Below are 19283 nucleotides of genomic sequence, written 5' to 3'. Positions count from 1 at the left end.
TTTGGGCTTTCTTGAAAGTCAGGACAATCCTTGTCCTGCAAAGAAATATTATTATTATCGCTGAAATAGATTTAGCAAGCAGTGGGCATTTTAAGAATTAAATGTGGAGTGATTATGTCACATGCCCAGCGTACCTTAAAAATACAATTTATTTGAAAAACACTGTTTCCATCTTCATTTTCTGCAAGTTTGACAAAAAGCTGCCCCTGTCAAACGGATAAAAATGTTGACGTCTTTAGAACATGTCTCCTATAGCTGCCGCTTCCATTACACGTCGCAATGGTGTGACATTTGCTTTTGTCGAATAAACCTGGGTCAATGGAAACTGAGATGAACCAATGGAGGCAGTGCTTAAGTGGTAGAGGCCTAGAGGAGTAATCCAGGATCAAGGCAGATAAGACGCCAGTGACCAGAGGTAATGGATGTCGATGTTGAGGATAGCCTCTAACACGGGTGGGAGAGTAGGCAAAGATGGGTGATATCTGTGGGTAGGGCTGGGCGGTATACAGTATTTCATGACATACCGGTATTGATGCAGGGACCGGTTTGGGTTTTTACTTTACCTTCTATACCGGTATTTGAAAGTTTGGTTTGTTAAATGTGATACTCCCGGTGTAATGTCAATTTTGATAGTTTACTTCGCTACTTGAGTCATCTCGCTACTTGAGTTTTCTCTCCGTGCCGCTTTCAACACAGACTTGTCACTCAAGCAGCGCATTTGATGTGCCTCAACCACGAGACACTTGCGTTCAGTCTGCATGGTCAATGCAGCACATGCAACAATGTTGACAACAACAATGCTGTTTTCACTTTGCTTCTTAATATAAATCCACTAGCGTTCTATAAAGGCACTATTAGTTTGTTTCTTACATCAGCAAACAGCTAGTTTGTCTTAACAAGTTGCCCTAAATCTTGTGAGACGCTAATGTTAATTGTTAGCCGCAAATGCTAATAGCTAGCTAGCAAATAAATGTACTGAGAAAGAGCAAACGTAGCTAGCTAATTAATACAGCATGATAATACCAGTGATGGTGTGGACCTAAATCAGCATGTTTGTGCAACAGTATCTTCTAAATCAAAGAGGAATATGCAAAGCAAAAATATGTTAGCAACATGAAGTAGTTAAGAGAGAACATGCAATGTAGCCAAAGCTTATAGGCTCCCCTAGGAAACACTTATCACTTTAGTTCTTACCCTGTCACAATAACTCCACCCTGGCATTTTAATTCGTTGTCATCTCAAACAAAAGTATATTCTAACTATAGAATTAGAATAGTCATTATATTTCCATGATTCCAACAGTTTTGCTCTAATTCACAAGTCAAATTGCAATTGCGACATTTTGTTAAAAATAAGTCCTAGATTATTTGCCCATATCGTGCAGCCCTACGTGGCAGTGTGGAACTTCTCAATTGAGCACTGGTGTAAAGTACTTAATAAAATACTTTAAAGTACTACTTATTTTATTTACTTCACTACATTCCTGAAGAAAATACTGTACTTTTTACTCCATACATTTTCCCTGACACCTAAAATTATTCATTACATTTTGAATGCTTAGCAGGACAGAAATGTTCCAATTCACGCACTTATCAAGAGAACATCCCTGGCCTCTGATCTGGAGGACTCACTAAACACAAATGCTTTGTTAATATATTATGTCTTCGTGTTGGAGTGTGCACCTGGCTCTCCGTAAATAAAAAAACAAGCAAGTTGTGCCATCTGGTTTGCTTAATATAAGGATTTTGAAGTGATTTTTACTTTTGATACTTAAGTATATTTAAAACCCACATACTTTTAGACTTTTATTCAAGTTGTATTTTACTGGGTGACTCACTTTTACTTGAGTCATTTTCTATTAACGTATCTTTACTATTACTCTATGACAATTGGGTACAGGAAATGCAGAAATGATAAAAGTGCTGAAATTTGTTTTGGTTGAATTGAACAGTATAAAACATTCAGAATGAAGAGAGACTCATTGAAATCACTTAGAATGTCTGAGTTGCTACCCCAGGAACACTCACTACTCTTAAAGCAAATGTAGAACTTTTATAATTCAAAAACTAAAATACCGTCCAATATTTTTTTTATTTTTATACCATGATATAATATTTTGGCCATATCACATCTTGGTGAGGATTGTATTCAATAGTGTGGTAGTTAAAGGGAATCACTTGGGCTCCTGAGTGGCGCGGTGGTCTCAGACACTGCATCTCATTGCAAGAGGCGTCACTGCAGTACCTGGTTCGAATTCAGGCTGCATCGCATCCGGCCGTGATTGGGAGTCCCTTAAGGTGGTGCACAATTGTTCCAGTGTTTGGCCGGGGTAGGCCGTCATTGTAAATAAGAATTTGTTCTTAACTGACTTGCCTAGTTAAATATAAATCGAACCCTGGTGTGTCCTACAGGGAGACCTGCGGCGCATGTGGTCAGAGCCTTTCCACACCAAGGCCAGCAGCTCCCGCTTCCTGGAGGTATGATGCACCCTGGGAACACAGCCAGCGTGGGGAGGACCATGAGAGAAGAGGGAGAGTGTGCACTGAAGAGAGGCCTCGTCCTCATCACTCGTTCATTCTTTCCACCCATCCTCTGAGCAGCAGACCTCTCATATGGACACCAGTGTGTGGACCTCATTGCCAGACAACTCCTCTTTGCTTCCTTTTTCTTCTCATTCTGTCGCCCTCCTTTTCTCTCACTTCGTGACCTTCTCTTTCCTTCCCTCTCTATATTCTCTCCTTTTCTATCCTTTCCTTATTTTCCATCCCCCCTTCCCATGACCCATTCCATTTTGCTAGGCCTCTCACTCTCTCCTTTTGCTCTTGGTCTCTCTTTGTCTTACTGCCGTACCGCCCCTCCATCCCTTCCCATTTATGTATCTGACTGACTCTGCCGGACTCCAAGGCCAGGTCTCCCCTTATATGGATTACTGTTTGTGGGACGTGACTGGGTCTTCGTCATTACAAATCTTGTAATTATTATTCTGGAATGATTTGGTATGAACCACAGAGAGAGTAGGCAGAGCTGCTGCTGCTGCCACTACGCAGGACAATGACATCAGTGCACAGGACCAGCAGCTGACGGGAGAGAAAGAGAAGGAATGGTTCATCAGTCTCTCCCTCCCTGTCTCTGCCATCCATCTCCCCCTCCTGTCCCCTGAACACTTCTCTCTCTCCTCTACACCCTCAACCTTCCTCCCCCTCTAACAATCTCCCACCTTCTATCATTCGCTGCCCCATCACAGAAACATGTATTTTATTTAGAAAAGATTTTATTCTTGGCATATACAGAAATGATGTATTATAAATTGTGAATGTGTCCCTGCTATTGATGGGGATGCATCTCTCTTTGTAAATATGTGTACACACACATTTGGGTGTCATGATGTTTGAGTGTGTGAGTGAGAGAACATAGAATGAGAGATTGTGTTATTACATTATGAACAATTTAATAATGTTTTAGATCCAGCACAGGTATAAAGACATCGACAATGACTCGACTTATGGAGTGGCAAATCTCTGACTTGGATCACAGCTTTGTTCTGGAAGGATAGTCACACTAGGGGAGGTTTCCTTGTGTACACATTTCTTCCCACAAGTGACAGAATGGACATTGGGAAACCCCTAGATAACCTTTGACATGTGCCATGGCTGTACCTGGAGGTGTCTGTTTGTGTGTGTGTGTGATCATATAGCATTACCTCCACGATGTCTAATGGACCTTGAGAGAGAATCTCTATTACGCCCCTGAGGGATTAAGCTTAATAAAGGATTGTAATCAATGGACCCTGAGAGGTTCAAACTAACCCATAGCTAGTTTTTACTGTCAAAGGTTTAGTATCCCAGCAGTTTTTGGATTGTCATTCCTCCCACAGTTTGTGGTGCTTGTCAGTTAGATCATAGCTTCAACGATATTGGAATTAAAGTATGTATGTGTGAGAGCGAGAGAATCAGAGGGAGAGCGAGACTTGAATGGAACATGCAGTTTGTCTTGGGTTTTCTTTACCTGTTTTCTTTATTTTTTATGTTGGTTCTCTGGCCTTGCATGTCAAGTGTACAGTGTGTGTCATTCCTCAGACTGCATCAACAGCTCAAACTCTGCTGGCCAAAACCAAGGCACTGAGCTTTGCCAGCAAGGCTGCACAGAGGAAAGTTACATGGACAAAGGCCAGGGGTCTGGAGGACTCGGAACAGTTCTGACCCAACAGGCCAGCTGGCAGATTTGAGACTCGTTTAGCCCTGACTTCACTCTGGCTGATCATTACCTGAACATTATCTGGCTGTGGGACAGACCAACGTCAGACGGCCTAAACATCATGGACTTTATGTAACAACAAAAAATCAACTCTCCTCTGCCTCTTTATGGACTTGGCAAAGAAAGAAAAAAAGAAAAAAAATGCCGATCATGGTGATAAATAATTGAAGAAAATTTTGATTTCATTTTTTATGGAAGATCTTTCTTTTTATCCCCTTTGTATTCGTTTTTTTCTTTTCTTAGTGCTGTAGGTTTAGTTCCATTTTCTACCTTTCTTTCCTCTTCTCCCTTGCAGCAGAGGGCTCTAGCTCTTTGGTGCATTGACATTACAGCTGAATGGATTCTGTATACAAGAAGTTGAATAAAGTAAGAACTGTTTAGTGAAACATGGACCTTTGATAAGCTGAATCTAAAATATTTTGTCTTAATCCCCCTCCCTGTTCCTCTCCCCCTTGTCAGGATTCTGCTGTAAATAAACATGACTCTAACTGTACGGCTCCTGTGTACGGCTGTTTTTCTACAGGCTTACGTTGGGGTCATATCCGAGTCAGACTCATTGTTCAACTTACACTGGTATTGGTTCTGTATCAGCTACTCTGGTAGGAAGTTGAGACCTTTCGATAGATTACTTTCACACTAGCTACATTATCAGGGGATAATGTTTGATCAATTCAGGCATACTCTGTGTGATGAGGCCAATGTTACATTCAGAATTTTCTGTTTTTTAATAAGGAATAGATGTCAATGTTTTCATTAAATAAAATATGAGCAAAATGCCATTGTTAGGGAAAGATACTGTATTTCCAAGATAAACCACTTGATGGCGACACTGGCCAAGTCAGATGCTTGAGGTCGGTTGAAAATTAAACTAGACATGAGCAAGCCTGATATGAATAGCTTCCTCATCCACACAGTATTCTTCACAAAGAATTTACTTAGGATCCCACAAGATAATTCGTATTAGATGCTTTTGCCCTTTATTTCTAAACCCTAAAACAATACTGATATTCTCAGTTTGAACACTGTTGAAAGTGTCTGCTGATTTGGTTTTAAAGCACTGTATGGTCTGTCAGTGGTTCCCAACATTTTTCGGTTACTGTACCACCTACTCATGAGTCTTCTCAAGTACCCCCTGGTTGGGATCCACCGATCTGTATGGTGAAAGAGGTGTGTTGTTGGGCTGTGTCAGGGGTTTCGTATGCATCCCATGATCTGAAAGGCTACCCATTTAAGAAGCATTTAAGGTACAGTATGTTGTGTGTTTTACCCCTGCGGAGCATCTGACAGAATTGACGTGTATCATTCTATGTTCTAACGATGCTTTTATACTCTGTTTTCCATGCTCTAGACTAGGTCCACCAGAGAACGTCGGAGGACTGATGGAAGCTCTAGCATGGAAGAGCCTTTTTAGCTTCTGTGGGAAAATGGCTGCCTCTGTGTCGCACCAAAGATGCTGAGTCAGGGATTTCTATAGAGCACAGTGTGAAAGGTCACTGGACCAGCGTGGCGATGGGTGGCAAAACCGCTGAGTCACCACCTCTGGTCCGGTTTCTCTTGTCTACCTAAATAGGAAAGTGGGAATTAAGATGATGCATTTTGTCTATTCAAAATCTGTCCGCAGATGAATTTGGCCAGGATCTGAATATGCTGTTGGAGGGGGGTGGGCCGTGAAAACATGAGGTTGAATTACCAGAAGACAGATCTATTATTACAGACCCCTGGCTGAAATGTCCAGCTTACTGAAACCACAACCACCCCACCTTTCCACATTCAGACATTTATCAGAATTACTACAAAATGCCTGTCAATCAAAAGGCTCTCACACCTAGCAAATATGGCGAGGAATTCTGTACCATTTGACAGAAGTAGAGGGAGTGCTGGTGGGAGAAGGACCAGATTGAACTAGTTAAAGGTGGTGGTAGGGGGCAGGGAGGGAGAGGGCTTCCAGGACGTTGGAGGTTGGGAAGGGTCAGTGAGGTCAACGCAGAGAGAGCGAAAGACCGGGGCTTTTGAATTCCCAGGGTCCGCCCCTCGTCACGTATTGGCCAGTTAGACGAATCCACCGGGGCCATGGGGATTGTAGCATGTCATCTGGAACACGGTTCGTCAAGCTAGGTGTCCTAAAATAAGAAGTCAACCCACCATTGGAATGTAGGGTTCGGTCTGAAGAGGTCCATAAGTCCCTTTCACATGAATCCTCATCTAAGACAGGCAGGTACAAGGGCAGCCCAAGAACTAGCCAACCACTGAGTAGAGATTTACTTTTGAGAGAGTAAGGTTATCTGAGCCAATTCATTATTTTCTATCTGCCAAGGAGAACTGTTTTGACAATGACATCACTCATGTTAGCATATTATGGTCAAAAACAGAATGATGAAAATCATACTTAATGTAAAATTTGTTATATAATTACAGAATAAGCATGTTTATTATTCAGTAATAACATATTAAAGTCTTTTGTAGGCCTTTATAACTTCTGCAAAATCAGGTAATCTAGTAAAATGGTCATTACCCAACTCAGGTAGCCTACATGCATGTGCTGGTTGTGGCCCATGCTCACACCCATGCTAATGGAAGAGGTTTCTCCCCCCTCTCCCCTTCCATCATGTCCTCCAGCCTGGAATTCCAGGCTTGTTTAAATAAGGTTTGCCTGCCCGGGCGCAGGTGGATTCCCCTCTGGCCCTCTGACCCGGAGGGCATTCAGTACATAAAGTGAAGAATTCCTCTGAAGTTCAGTTAATGTGGTTGGGTTTTCATTCTTTGGACTCAAACAGTCACAGAGTGGAAAGAAAAACAATCCTACACCAAAGAGCGGAAGAGACATAGGTAGAGTGGGCTGCTCTTTATATTTACATATAAAATGCCATTCTTACAAGAAGATAGATCTCAACTATGTTGATTTATGTAATTATTATTTTGTCCTTCATCATTTGCTTTGGATGGTGGATATAAACGTGATGGGATTGGCTAAACTGAAAACAAGTTTTTAAATAAAATAAATAAAAAAATGCACTTGCATTACCAGTTACTCTTATAATGATCTACTATCCTTTGGTCAATTACACAATCAGTTGTATGAACTTTTAACACGCTGCACAAACACTTCTCACCCAACTTCACCAGCTGAACCATGACTACATTCCAAAGCAACACTCCCAAGCGCCTGGAGAAACTGTCAGGCTTAAGATGGAACATCTGACATGTTTTCTGTGGTGCTGAGCTTCAGAACCAGTCACCATACTGCTGGAGACGCTGTAAAAGGCAGTGCCACCCACACAGCTGGAATGTCATGCATGCAGTGGATAGACCCTGTTTCTGGAGGGAGAGAGGAGGGGAGCCTTCTGTGGTAGAGACAGGGTACACAGCACACACAGGGGCTGGGTGCTAGAGGGGTCTACTCTCTGTGTGAGAAAATATGGGGAACACTCACACCCCACCCCCACACTCACCAAAAAAACGAATCCATTAACATTTTTGGGTTGGGAAATTATCAATGACTATCCATCAGTTGTTTGCCCTTCTCCTGATGAGACAGAATCTGGAGAGAGATGGGGGATGGAGGGATGGGGGTTGGGAGAGGTTAAAGGGCAGAGGAAGAAGGGAGGTACATTTTCGGAGGAAGGGAGTTTGGAAAACAGAAGGGAACAATAACTCCAATGTTTAAAAGGATCCTCTCAGCCCCATGACACCTCACAATTCAGAGTTTAGAATCAAAGCATGAAAAATTAAATTTCACCAAATTTTTCAGGATTCACACTCTCCAAATATGCTATTGGAAAAGGCTATTAATTATTGGCTTGGATTTATTTTTTTGTTCTTTGTGTGTGTGTGTGTGTGGTAAAGTACGTCAAGATGGAATTTGAACTGGCCATCTAAAGGACAAAGTTAAAGCTGGGTAGAGGATTTTATGCTCATTTCCCTCTAGTTGTAACGTAGAAATAGCAGGGAATGTCTATCCTTAGTGTCACCAATACTTTGAAGACAGACACTTGGCTAAATTTTGCAATACAGTCTACGTTGAATCTTGAATAGCAGCATATTCAAATAAACATGTCTGAATTGTTACATTCTTAATCATATGTTTGCAATGGTTTGTTGAAACAGTAAATTGCCTAAATATTGAATATATAAATATCTATGACCAGCTTTATTCAAGATTTTCATTTGAAATATTAAAGCATTTGGGTAAATATTTAGTTTGTAAGTAAATACACCTCTGAAAACCTGTGATATAAGGTTGGAAAATACTTATTTCGTTATCTTAAAATATATTTTGTTCATTTGCAAAATTTATCTTATTTTGGGAAGGATATTCCTTTTCAATAAAATACAATTGCCCTTCCAAAAGCACAACTAAAGTAAATTCTCTCTTGATGTTTGTTGTTTTGAGTTAAACAGTACATCAACATGTTCATGATTTTATCAAGTAAAATTCAGAAAATATTATGATTAAATTATGATTCAAATGCTTCAATCACATCAAGGAGTTTAAATGAAACTTGTATTGATGTTCATTCTTGATCACATGAATGAAATCAGTATACATGTATAACCAATGCAATTCTGTTTTTAGAGTTAAATGAATAACTAGATGTAATAGCAATGAGCAAACAGTAATGAATCAAATCATATTTCTCAATTATTTTAAAGTTACCACTTTGCACAGGGAGGACAGAACATATCTAGTTTGAAAACCTAGACTGTACAAATGCATTATTGATTATATCAGTGGTATTCTGCCACAAAAGATACATTCATTAGTTAATTTAATTTTAAGTCAGTTAATTATAAAAATCTATTATACAAATCTTTTGTTTAATGTATTTTGTATTTTCTATGTAATTATAATAAGGTCAACAACACTGATAATGATAGAAAGAATAAAGATCTAATTAACAAGATACTTGTTTTTATCATAATACATTTTAGTATTTACATTACCACTCATAATCTTGTTTTGTTTGTACCACAAACTCAAGTCCTTGGTACAAAACTCAACAGACGAATAAACAAATGCTTATTCCTTATTGTATGAATCATTATTAGAAAGGTTGAAGTGGACATTCTGGATACTATGAGATGAAAGTTTCTTTATTCTGCTGGGATTATTTTTACTGTCTCAATACTCACACTCATCTCATTCTCTACCTTGCTCTTCTCTCTCCCAGAGAATCATTTATTTATTTTAGATTGAATTCAGTTCCCCTTAGGAATCCATAAATGCAGTTCCACAAATGTTTTCCCATCAATACCTCTTATTTGCTGTCCATGGCACAAGTCTCTCTCAGACCAACAATAAAGTTTATCTCAGTGAGACTATAAATGACAGTTAATTGGCCACTATCTTGTAAAATGTCATCCCCTTTCCATTCCTTTAGCTTCCCCTCTATTCTATTTCATAGATTGATCTATTGTATATTGTAACTCATGTTCATGAAAATGTTTATGTTTTTCTATTCAGGTTCTATGTCAGTTTGCAATCTTGAACAAAATCGATAGTAGTTATAATTTGTAATGATCTCTTTGGTCTGCATTGTGCTCTGACATGGCAAGAGATCCACTGCATCCCATACTAAGCCGGGGCTTTGAAGACGAGGTCGAAGAGGGATGAATGAGGTTTGGGGGGGCAACAAAGACTTGCTATCAAGAAACTTGTTTGCGTGGCACCTTTCACAAACCTTTCAACTTCCAGAGTGGAAGCATTGATCAATGTTTGTGACTGTTGTCTGTTCTCCTCTTTTTATATAGAAAACACAGTTTGATCAGACTACTTCTGATAAACTAAGGAGTGGTGATGAAGAGACTTTCTGTAGCCTACTGCTTTATAAAAAGAGACGAGTGAGAAACAGAGGGACAGTGAGACCAAGAACTCCTCTTCTGTGGTGTTTAATGGCAGTGTGTAAACCAAGAGATAGAGAACATCACTGGCCTCCTATAATATCTCTGTATCCCTCTGAATTCATCATGCCCCGCCTTATATCAAACATTTTTTGCCGATTGGCAGCACAATCAGATCCCTTCAGAGTGGGGTAGGGTGGGGTGATGAAAAGTGGGCCCTCTCCCACAGGACAATACCATTATTTCAGCTCCCCTGATCAGGAATGCCAGATTTCACAGCCCGCTACTCTCCTCCAGGCGTCAATCAAAGCTTTGCAAGGGTTCAATCGCCTACTGGGACCGCCCCCACTGGTCCTCTTCACAGTTATGAACCAACCTGAGAGCTTCCAAAAATCTATAGTCTATATTCAAGTCATGAAACAATTCAAACAGTCGTCACTACTGGAGACAACAGTCCTTATACTTAATTTGGAGTTTAAATGAGCCCAATTACATACTATTCATACACTTTTGGGTGTTTTTAAGAAGTGTCAAATGTATTATTTGCTTATTTGAGTGGCATAGCTGTGTGTACAAAAGTGTGCAGGAGTCAAGTCTTATTAACTAAATCTTGGTAATTAGATGGGTGGAGGACTATGTCCAAATATCTACATCTCTGACTAAAATATTAATAGGTCTAACATTTTAAATATGGGGTTATTTAGTTAATCACAAATAACTGTTTATTATAGACTAGGCTACTTTATACATATCTTGAGTGGGATTGAGGTTAACATATGTTCTAAAGCCAATCCTTCTTATGAAAATGGTGGCTTCTTGTCTCCCACCTTAACCACCAGGAAAAACACTTACAAATTTCAGATAATGACACAAAATATATGTTTTTGTTTAAATTTAAGTGTTTTATTGTTAATAAAACATATGTAAGACAGTTAAATTGCAAACATTTTTTGCAAACATATTGTAGAATACGGTCAGTACCAGGAAAATGTCTGGTCCTTCGGGTCAGGAGTTGTGGTTTAGTGACATATTTTGAGTAAAAAAATATATTTTAAATGTCGTAGTACAAAAGGAAAGTATTATAGTTATTTAGTGGATTACTTAAACTAAAATATCAACTAAATATTAAAAATATCAATTTCATGTCACTGGTGTTACCCTTCTATAAAAAAAATATATATAATAATAAATAATAATAATAAAAACATTTTTTTTAAATGCAACATCCTTGCCAACTTCTTACTGTGTCAAAGGTTCATGGTGGGTCTGCACTCTCTCTTCATTTGTTAGCAATTTGATGATTAAGTTGGTAATTTCAAGCGAAGCGTTAGGATGTGTCACTGGTGTTACACAGTTTATAGTAAGGGGAAAAGGACATTTGATTAAAATAATTTATCAAATCACATGATTTTCTGATTAATTTACAATTTAAGAAGTGTGGTTTGAGCTACTGTGGCTGCCTACTTAGGTATTCTGTATTTTCTGAAGATTTGGTGTTACTAGTCCAGGGTTTCCCAAACTCGGTACATGGGACTCCAAGGGGTGCACGTTTTGGCTTTTTGCCCTAGCACTACACAGCTGATTCAAATAATCAACTAATAATCCAGCTTTGATAATTTGAATCAGCTGTGTAGTGCTATTCCAAAACAAAAATAAAGTTGTACTAGTCACTGGGGTTACCATCACTGGTGTTATTATAGAAAAATTGGTTTTGTTTAAAGTCCATTATTACTAATCAAAAACATTTCTTAATATTATCATGAACCTTTTATGTCTTTGATTATATAAGCAAATTAAATAGTCAAATTATATTCTGGAAAGCCTGAATTGTCATTAAAATATAGCTGACACCAGTGACAAAAAGGCAACACAAGCATATTTAATGTAGTACAAATATTAAAATGCATTACATTGTTAACTATTATCTGACTAAGTTTTGGTTAAAACATTTTTTTTTTTAAATGTTGTTGAGTTGGCTGGTCAAAAAGCCTCGACCCTAATAACATCCACAAGCATAGCCTTATCGTAATCATTATGGTTGAATCCTGTTATAATCAATTTAAAGGCGCGTGTGACTTTTACAGTCGAAAAGGTGGATAGAGTGTACTGAAAAGTAATGGTGATGAGAAATTTGTGAATGGAAGATAGTTAATCATGCATTCATTATAGGCTGTGGTGCTCCTTGTAGCCTATGTGACCAATCCTGGAACCGATAAAACGTTGAACACCTCGAAACTAAACCAATGGCTTATCATATGGCAAAGACTAGCGCAAGAAGAAGCCAATCAGTAGAAGGCATGCAAACGAGGAATTTGCTCCGGCAGCCTCTGAATGTCAAGTAGTCAAAGATGGAGGCTGGATCTGGGAGGCCGTGCGGTTGTGCATGAAAGATTTGCTATTTTCTCTACAAGCGCGAGAGAAATGTCTTTATACTTACGCGTTTTGAAAAGACGGGATGAATTCCTAATGTTGCGGACACATAGTTGTGGTTCATAGTGGGTTTTGTCCCTATATTTTTGGTCAACTTTTCATTTTTTATGCCTGACGGATTGATTGTGGTCCCTCCCTTGGCTAGGTATCATTTATGAATTTGGGGGGTCCTCTGTGTGAGTAGCATTGGGCGGAAATGGCGGGAGCTCAGGGCGAAATTGTGAAGGGTGGAGAAGAGTGATATTTAAAAATAATTAAGGGAAGAGAACATCAAAATAAGGGTTTATCATGTTCATGCGCATCAGGACCTTGCTTTAAAGACTGTGCAAGGAAGAGCTCCCTCTACAAGATTCGACCAGTTTGTGTTTTCCTCATTCTGGATTAATCAGGAAAAATGCATGTTTAGTCCTAAATCAATGCACCACGTATAATTTGCTGGCTATTAGAATTGTGAGCGACATTCACGATCATGGATTGTGCACAGAGTCAATGTAGGCTATGTAACAAGTCGTCTGTGTGATAGTGCGAGAGCTGGTACGTTGGGTTTGCAGATTGTATCCATTCCTGCTACTGATAAGTATCCTTTTGACATAGAAGTTGAAAGCTCAAGAAAAACAAAGGTTCGTTGACAAGTTTGTGTTCTATGTTGGTATTAGGCCTATGTGAAATATCTGAATTATGTAATTATAATCCATGGGGACTACAGAGGTAACACTGGTCTACTTTGCAATTTACACGTAGGCTATTCGTTTTGCACATTTTCCATCTTTTTTTATTTGTCTTGTTATAAAGTAATACCACGTTTATTATATTACAGGGCCTAAGGTAGTCTATTCACTAGCAGCTGTAGAATAATTTCATGAGTTGGGCAAAATGCTATGTTCAAAAGTTGTCGCCTGAATGGCTGACCAATGATAGAAAAAAGGATTAAAGCCTACCTAATTATCTTTTAAATAGCCTACCTCTGAGTTTTTATTTTGTTGCACAGATAATACAACAAATAGGCATAATAAATTATTGGTTGTTGAGGTAAGATTTCAGAGTCTAAACACAAAAGTGAACAAATGATAAATGTGCCTGATTAAGTTTCAACTATGGTTTTAAGAGTACAAAGTCTACATGAAAATGTTGCACAGTAACAAAATGTCCCCGTTCTCAGAATTAGAATACATTTCATTGGAACTAGTCATGATTCAGGGAAAACCCCTTTTCTCTCAGTTGTGTGAGGAACAACTTTTTTTTTTAATGATGCATCTCAAAATGATATAGGCACAATTAAACCTGTATAAAGTAATTAGATGATTGACACATATGTGTGTTTTGTATTAAAGGGAAAGAAATTAAAATAATTAAGTTTAGGCCTATGTGATAATGATGCTTTCAACATAATTTTTCTGGCAAATGAGTTCTGGTAAAAATGTAGGCCTCCCTTTAAAAGATGTTTGCGTGAATTAGAGGGCAAGTAGTCTACTTGCATGTTTTTTCTGAATTGTCTCTAGAAACTACTTCTTGATAACTGTAATTATTTCCCTCTCTTAAATTGCTGCATTTCCTGAACTACTTGGTGTTAACTATAGTGACTCTCTCTAAACATTGTATATTTCGTGAGGAGTAGCCTATTCTTGTTTTTAAACTGGGTCAATTAATCTAGCAGATTAGAGTTGGTCAGCCATTGCTTGTTTGATAGTGTCATGGTGGAACAGGAGGATTGGAGTAAGAAGCACTACTATCTTCAGATGAGGCTGATGGTGTCCATGTTGTCGTCCATTGCCCTTTTTCTGTTGTACTACTGGGCATTGAGATGAGCAGTGCAATATTAAAAGGGCATTGGCTGATGAAACGGAGAGCCACACCTCCCTCTATTGCCTTAACCTCTCACCCCTCTGAGTTGACAGACAATAAATATGAGGGGCCTACACATGTGGCTGTGTGTGAGGCTACAGGAACACTAAATATCAGGCTCCTTAATAACTTCTTTACAAAGATTAAACTTATGTTGTTTGTTTCTGAAGTTGAACATGTAGACCGCTGTCAGAAGATTTTAAGTCAGTACAGCTTTATATCTATAGATATTAGTGTGCCCACATAGTACGAGTCAATTAAACAGTATTTTGCAGCTATGATCATTTTACATCTGGTGTGTACAGATATTTGTAAAATTGTTAGGTTTGAATATATATTCTATTTTATGGCAATCTAACCACCCAAGTAATGTTCAAACTATTGATGAGAAATGTGAGCTACACACGGCTGCTTCTTTAAAAGTGGTTTAGTTTTAGCTGAATCTCTTCTATTGGCAATGGAGAATGGCTGTCCCCATGTCCACGTGCTGACACATGCTGAGGTCAGCTGCTTTGACAATGTTGCACTACTGTACCATTCATTCTAGCAGTGCAATAGTATTGTCATAGCATTTGGCCTCAGCCCTCTCTGAATTGGTGGTAAGGGGATAGTGGGTGAGACAGGAATAGTTTTATTGCTGTCAAAGTCTGTGTTTCAGAAGTATAGTAGTTAACTCTTGTGAACTATAGACATGTGGCCCCAGTATGTTTTTAGAACAGAATCTAAAAGTAGCCCATATAGCACTGTAAAAAGTTTTAAATAGCTCACTCCAACATCCTAATTTAATTGAGTAAAATATGTTTTCCAGATTCCAAGTAGTTATAGTGGTAAGTTAAACATCAGTAGAGCACAGCTGTATAAATTAGGAAACAAATGACATCCTAAGACTGAAAATATTTCAATGTAGTTAAAGGCAAGAAACTAGACATTTGTTTCTGTGTAGTTATTTTGTATTCCGATTCTTGATGTTTTCTAAAATATGTCCTTTTAAAATGCAACAAAAATTAAATAAATGCTTCAATTTCTGTCTCTTAAGTCAGTTTAAAAAGTTGTACAGTAACTTAGTGATAGTATCTTGTTGTGTACCCATGTGTAAGTTCCCCAAATTAAATGAGCACCCTCTGTACTGGGCAATAATTTACATATACACTAGATGACTATTAGGTGGCGCTGTGTTGAAGCCACCGTTCCGCCATTTTGGCACTCTCCACTGTTGTAAGTTTTTTAAAATTGGAAGCCATAGAAATGCATTTATTATTATATATTCATTACTTTTTGTCACATTTTTTCTATTACAGACACATTAATCCAATGCTTACTTTTAAATTAGATTGTTTGCGAAACATTTAAAAAATGAAGACATATGAATATATTTTCCTTCAAGTTTCATTTTTAGAGATTACTAATGTTACTGTCCCCACAACAACAACGAATAAATACACGTAATTTTGTCCTTGAAATGTTCAAATTAAATATTGTAGAATTCAAATAATTCCTATGTAGAACTGCTCTTACTAGGGAGTGCCAATGTGGCCGACCAGTGGTTTCAAAGCCTTTCAATGGCCAATACACAGGATCAGAAATCCAGGGTTTATATACATCATTGGTAGTAGTGGCAGGCAGATCGGTGGGGGAGGGGAGTGTTTTGGAGGAATGCAGTGAGGCAGGTCCTATTCTGTGTATGGTGGTGGTGGGGAATGGGGTGAGCTGGGATGGGGGTGCAGGGAGTGCTCCTGTGTGTGCCTCATCCGGGAGCCTTTCAAAGGATCAGACTGCTGGGAAGTTGGTTGTGAGTGTCATCAGGAAATGTATTAGATGAATATGTATGAACTTTCCAATTTGTAAGTCGCTCTGGATAAGAGCGTCTGCTAAATGACTTAAATGTAAATGTAAATGTATTGTTTTGCTTCAAATAATTATAAACTCAGCTCTGTTTTTAGCTCAAAACTAATTCAAATTCATGTTTAAGCTAACATTCAACTGCCAAATGCAATTATCTTTCAGTGGAAGATTAAACATTTCTTAACTGTACAGAGAAAAAAGTTTGAGTGTTGGAGAACATCAAGGCAAAGCTCCTTGATCAATGTCACACAATGTTGGTGTACTTTTGTTTCAATTTTTCTCTTTAAAACCCCTTCAACTGCCAGTCTGAGCAGACAGTCCCATTAATACATTATGTTAATGTATTTTCTGTTACTGAGCCTATTTGATATTTCTGCAGCTACACTATGTATACAGAAGTATGTGGACATCCCTTAAATTTGTGGATTTGGCTATTTCAGCCACACCCATTGTCGAGCACACAGCTAATGCAATCTCCATAGACAAACATTGACAGTAGAATGGCCTTACTGAAGAGCTCAGTGACTTTCAACATGACACCGGTATAGGACATCACCTTTCCAACAAGTCAGTTCGTCAAATTTCTGCCCTGCTAGAGCTGCCCCGGTCAACTGTAAGTGAAGTTATTGTGAAGTGGAAACATCTAGGAGCAACAACGGCTCAGCCATGAAGTGGTAGGCCACACAAGCTCACAGAACGGGACCGCTGAGCACGTAAAAATCGTCTGTCCTTGGTTGCAACACTCACTACCGAGGTCCAAATTGCCTCTAGAAGCAACGTCAGCACAAGAACTGTTCGTCTGGAGCGCCATGAAATGGGTATCCATGGCCTAGCAGCCACACACAAGCCTAAGATCACCATGCGCAATGCAAAGAGTCGGCTGGAGTGGTGTAAAGCTCGCCGACATTGGACTCTGGAGCAGTGGAAACGCGTTCTCTGGGATGATCAATCACGCTTCACCATCTGGCAGTCTGACGGACAAATCTGGGTTTGGCGGATGCCAGGAGAATGCTACCAGCCCCAAATGCATAGTGCCAACTGTAAAGTTTGGTGGAGGACGAATAATGGTCTGGAGCTGTTTTTCATGGTTCGGGCAGGTGAAGGGAAATTATAACGCTACAGCATATAAATGACATACAATTATATTCTAGACGATTCTGTGCTTCCAACTTTGTGGCAACAGTTTGGGAAAGGCCCTTTCCTGTTTCAGCATGACAACACTCCCGTGCACAAGGCAAGGTCCATAAAGAAATGGTTTGTCGAGATTGGTGTGGAAGAACTTTACTGGCCTGCAAAGAGCCCTGACCTCAACCCCATCGAACACCTTTGGGATGTATTGGAACGCCGACTGCGAGCCAAGCCTAATCACCCAACATCAGTGCCTGACCTCACTAATGCTCTTGTGGCTGAATGGAAGCAAGTCCCCGCAGCAATGTTCCAACATCTAGTGGAAAGCCTTCTCAGAAGAGTGGAGGCTGTTATAGCAGCAAAGGGGGGACCAACTCCATATTAATGCCCATGATTTTGGAATGAGATGTTCGACGAGCAGGTGTCCACATACTTTTGGTCATGTAGTGTACTTACCCAGGCTTTGTACATTTTTGAAGAATATTAATTAAAAAGCGACTTTGTTTGCTTTAGGGAGGGACAAGATATGTATTGATCATTGAGTTGATTTCATCTTGAAGTGAAGTCAGTATTAGTAAGGTGGAGCAGATCTATCTCAACCACTTGACTGTGCGAAATTCCCCCAGAGTGAAGAATGTGACTTGTTGAGGCTTGCTTGCATTGCTTTCTGGGAAATCCTGGAATGCGTGGAATGGGGGACGGTGCCATGGGTGTGTGTGTCTGCAGTCATATCTGACTGGGTAGAGCACTGAGAGTCCTGCACTGAATCCAACAGGTCAGTGGTTTGGAGCACCACTTGTGTGTGGCTCAGGCAAGCTCCATTACACCCTGTTAACTGCAGAGGATAAGTTAATGAGTTAATTAGCTACTCATACAGTCTCACAAGGCTGTCTGAGACACAAAGTACTCCCAATTGTTTCAGACAATTTTTTATTTTTTTTATTGATTCCCAAAAACATTTTCATAATGTTAAAATGTATGCTTTTGAGTGAGTAAATGTGCTGTGAATAAAAGCTATGGTTTTGTGTTGGTCTGCTGTTAGAATAAATGAGGTAGCCTATATGTTTATTTGAGAGAAATAAGATCAAAAAGAAAACTGCAAACATTTAATCATTAGGTTAAAATGAACTGTTGCCATAGTTGTATTAATTTTCTTTAGATGCCTGACTTTATTTTGTCTTTATCTAGATTGAGTCTCAATAATGAAATGTTAATACTGTACATTGAAATATTTAGATTCATCATTGAAATTGGTCTTCATTGTATAGTTAAAGAATCATTTGTATTTCATTTATTTATAGATCTATTTAGTAAACTGTAGGCTATGTAAAGGCCACATTGCCTTGAACAGTTTTGTCGTGTTTTTGTCTTGAAAAGCAATGATATGCAATTAAATCTTGTGTAGCTATAGTCACGGCTAACTGCAACGATTGGCCATTGTATAGGAAGGGCTCGTGAATAATGAGGAACAAGGGCAAAGTGGATACACATGACGCACCCGTGTTCCCAAACGTGACCCAGCTTCAATCTGTGGGGCCACCTTTAGCAGTGATAATAGGAAGAATATGCCATATCTTTTCAACCGGAAAATATCAATTAGGCCTAGGTTTTTACATTTCTGAGATGTAGTAAATATAACTAAGCCTATATTTCTTGTATCATTTGAAGGTTGATTAAATAAATAATTTTAAACTGCTGAAAACTTGGACGATTAGGATATACGAGCAAATGACTTAGCTTAAGTGCTTAAATTCTGCCTATGAATCTGTGTTACTAAAATCAAATCTTTAAGAAAATGATTTTGACAGCAAATGCAGTAATCGGATGTTATTAACATTTTCAACGATCTGGCGAGAGGCAACGAAAGAAACATCCTTTGGGCCAGTAGCACACGCTTGCACCTCAATATGACTGTAGCCTATTTGAACATTCAATATTTGTGTTATTCC

General features: G+C 39.0%; 1 protein-coding gene across 4 annotated transcripts in view; it reads left to right on the top strand.

The window, feature by feature from the left end:
- sppl3 (signal peptide peptidase 3) overlaps positions 1-2903 on the top strand; it is a 31905-nt gene extending 29002 nt beyond the window's left edge. For all 4 annotated transcript variants that reach the window (XM_023983859.2, XM_023983858.2, XM_023983861.2 and 1 more), the window contains exon 11: positions 2412-2903. In XM_023983859.2, coding sequence (XP_023839627.1) covers positions 2412-2483 — 72 coding nt within the window. In that variant the 3' untranslated portion in view covers positions 2484-2903. The remainder of the gene's footprint in view (positions 1-2411) is intronic.
- Positions 2904-19283: the final 16380 nt, after the last annotated feature.

The sequence above is a fragment of the Salvelinus sp. IW2-2015 genome, linkage group LG4q.1:29 (genome assembly GCF_002910315.2).
Source record: "Salvelinus sp. IW2-2015 linkage group LG4q.1:29, ASM291031v2, whole genome shotgun sequence".
Taxonomy (NCBI): domain Eukaryota; kingdom Metazoa; phylum Chordata; class Actinopteri; order Salmoniformes; family Salmonidae; genus Salvelinus; species Salvelinus sp. IW2-2015.
This window is presented reverse-complemented; position numbering and strand designations above follow the sequence as displayed.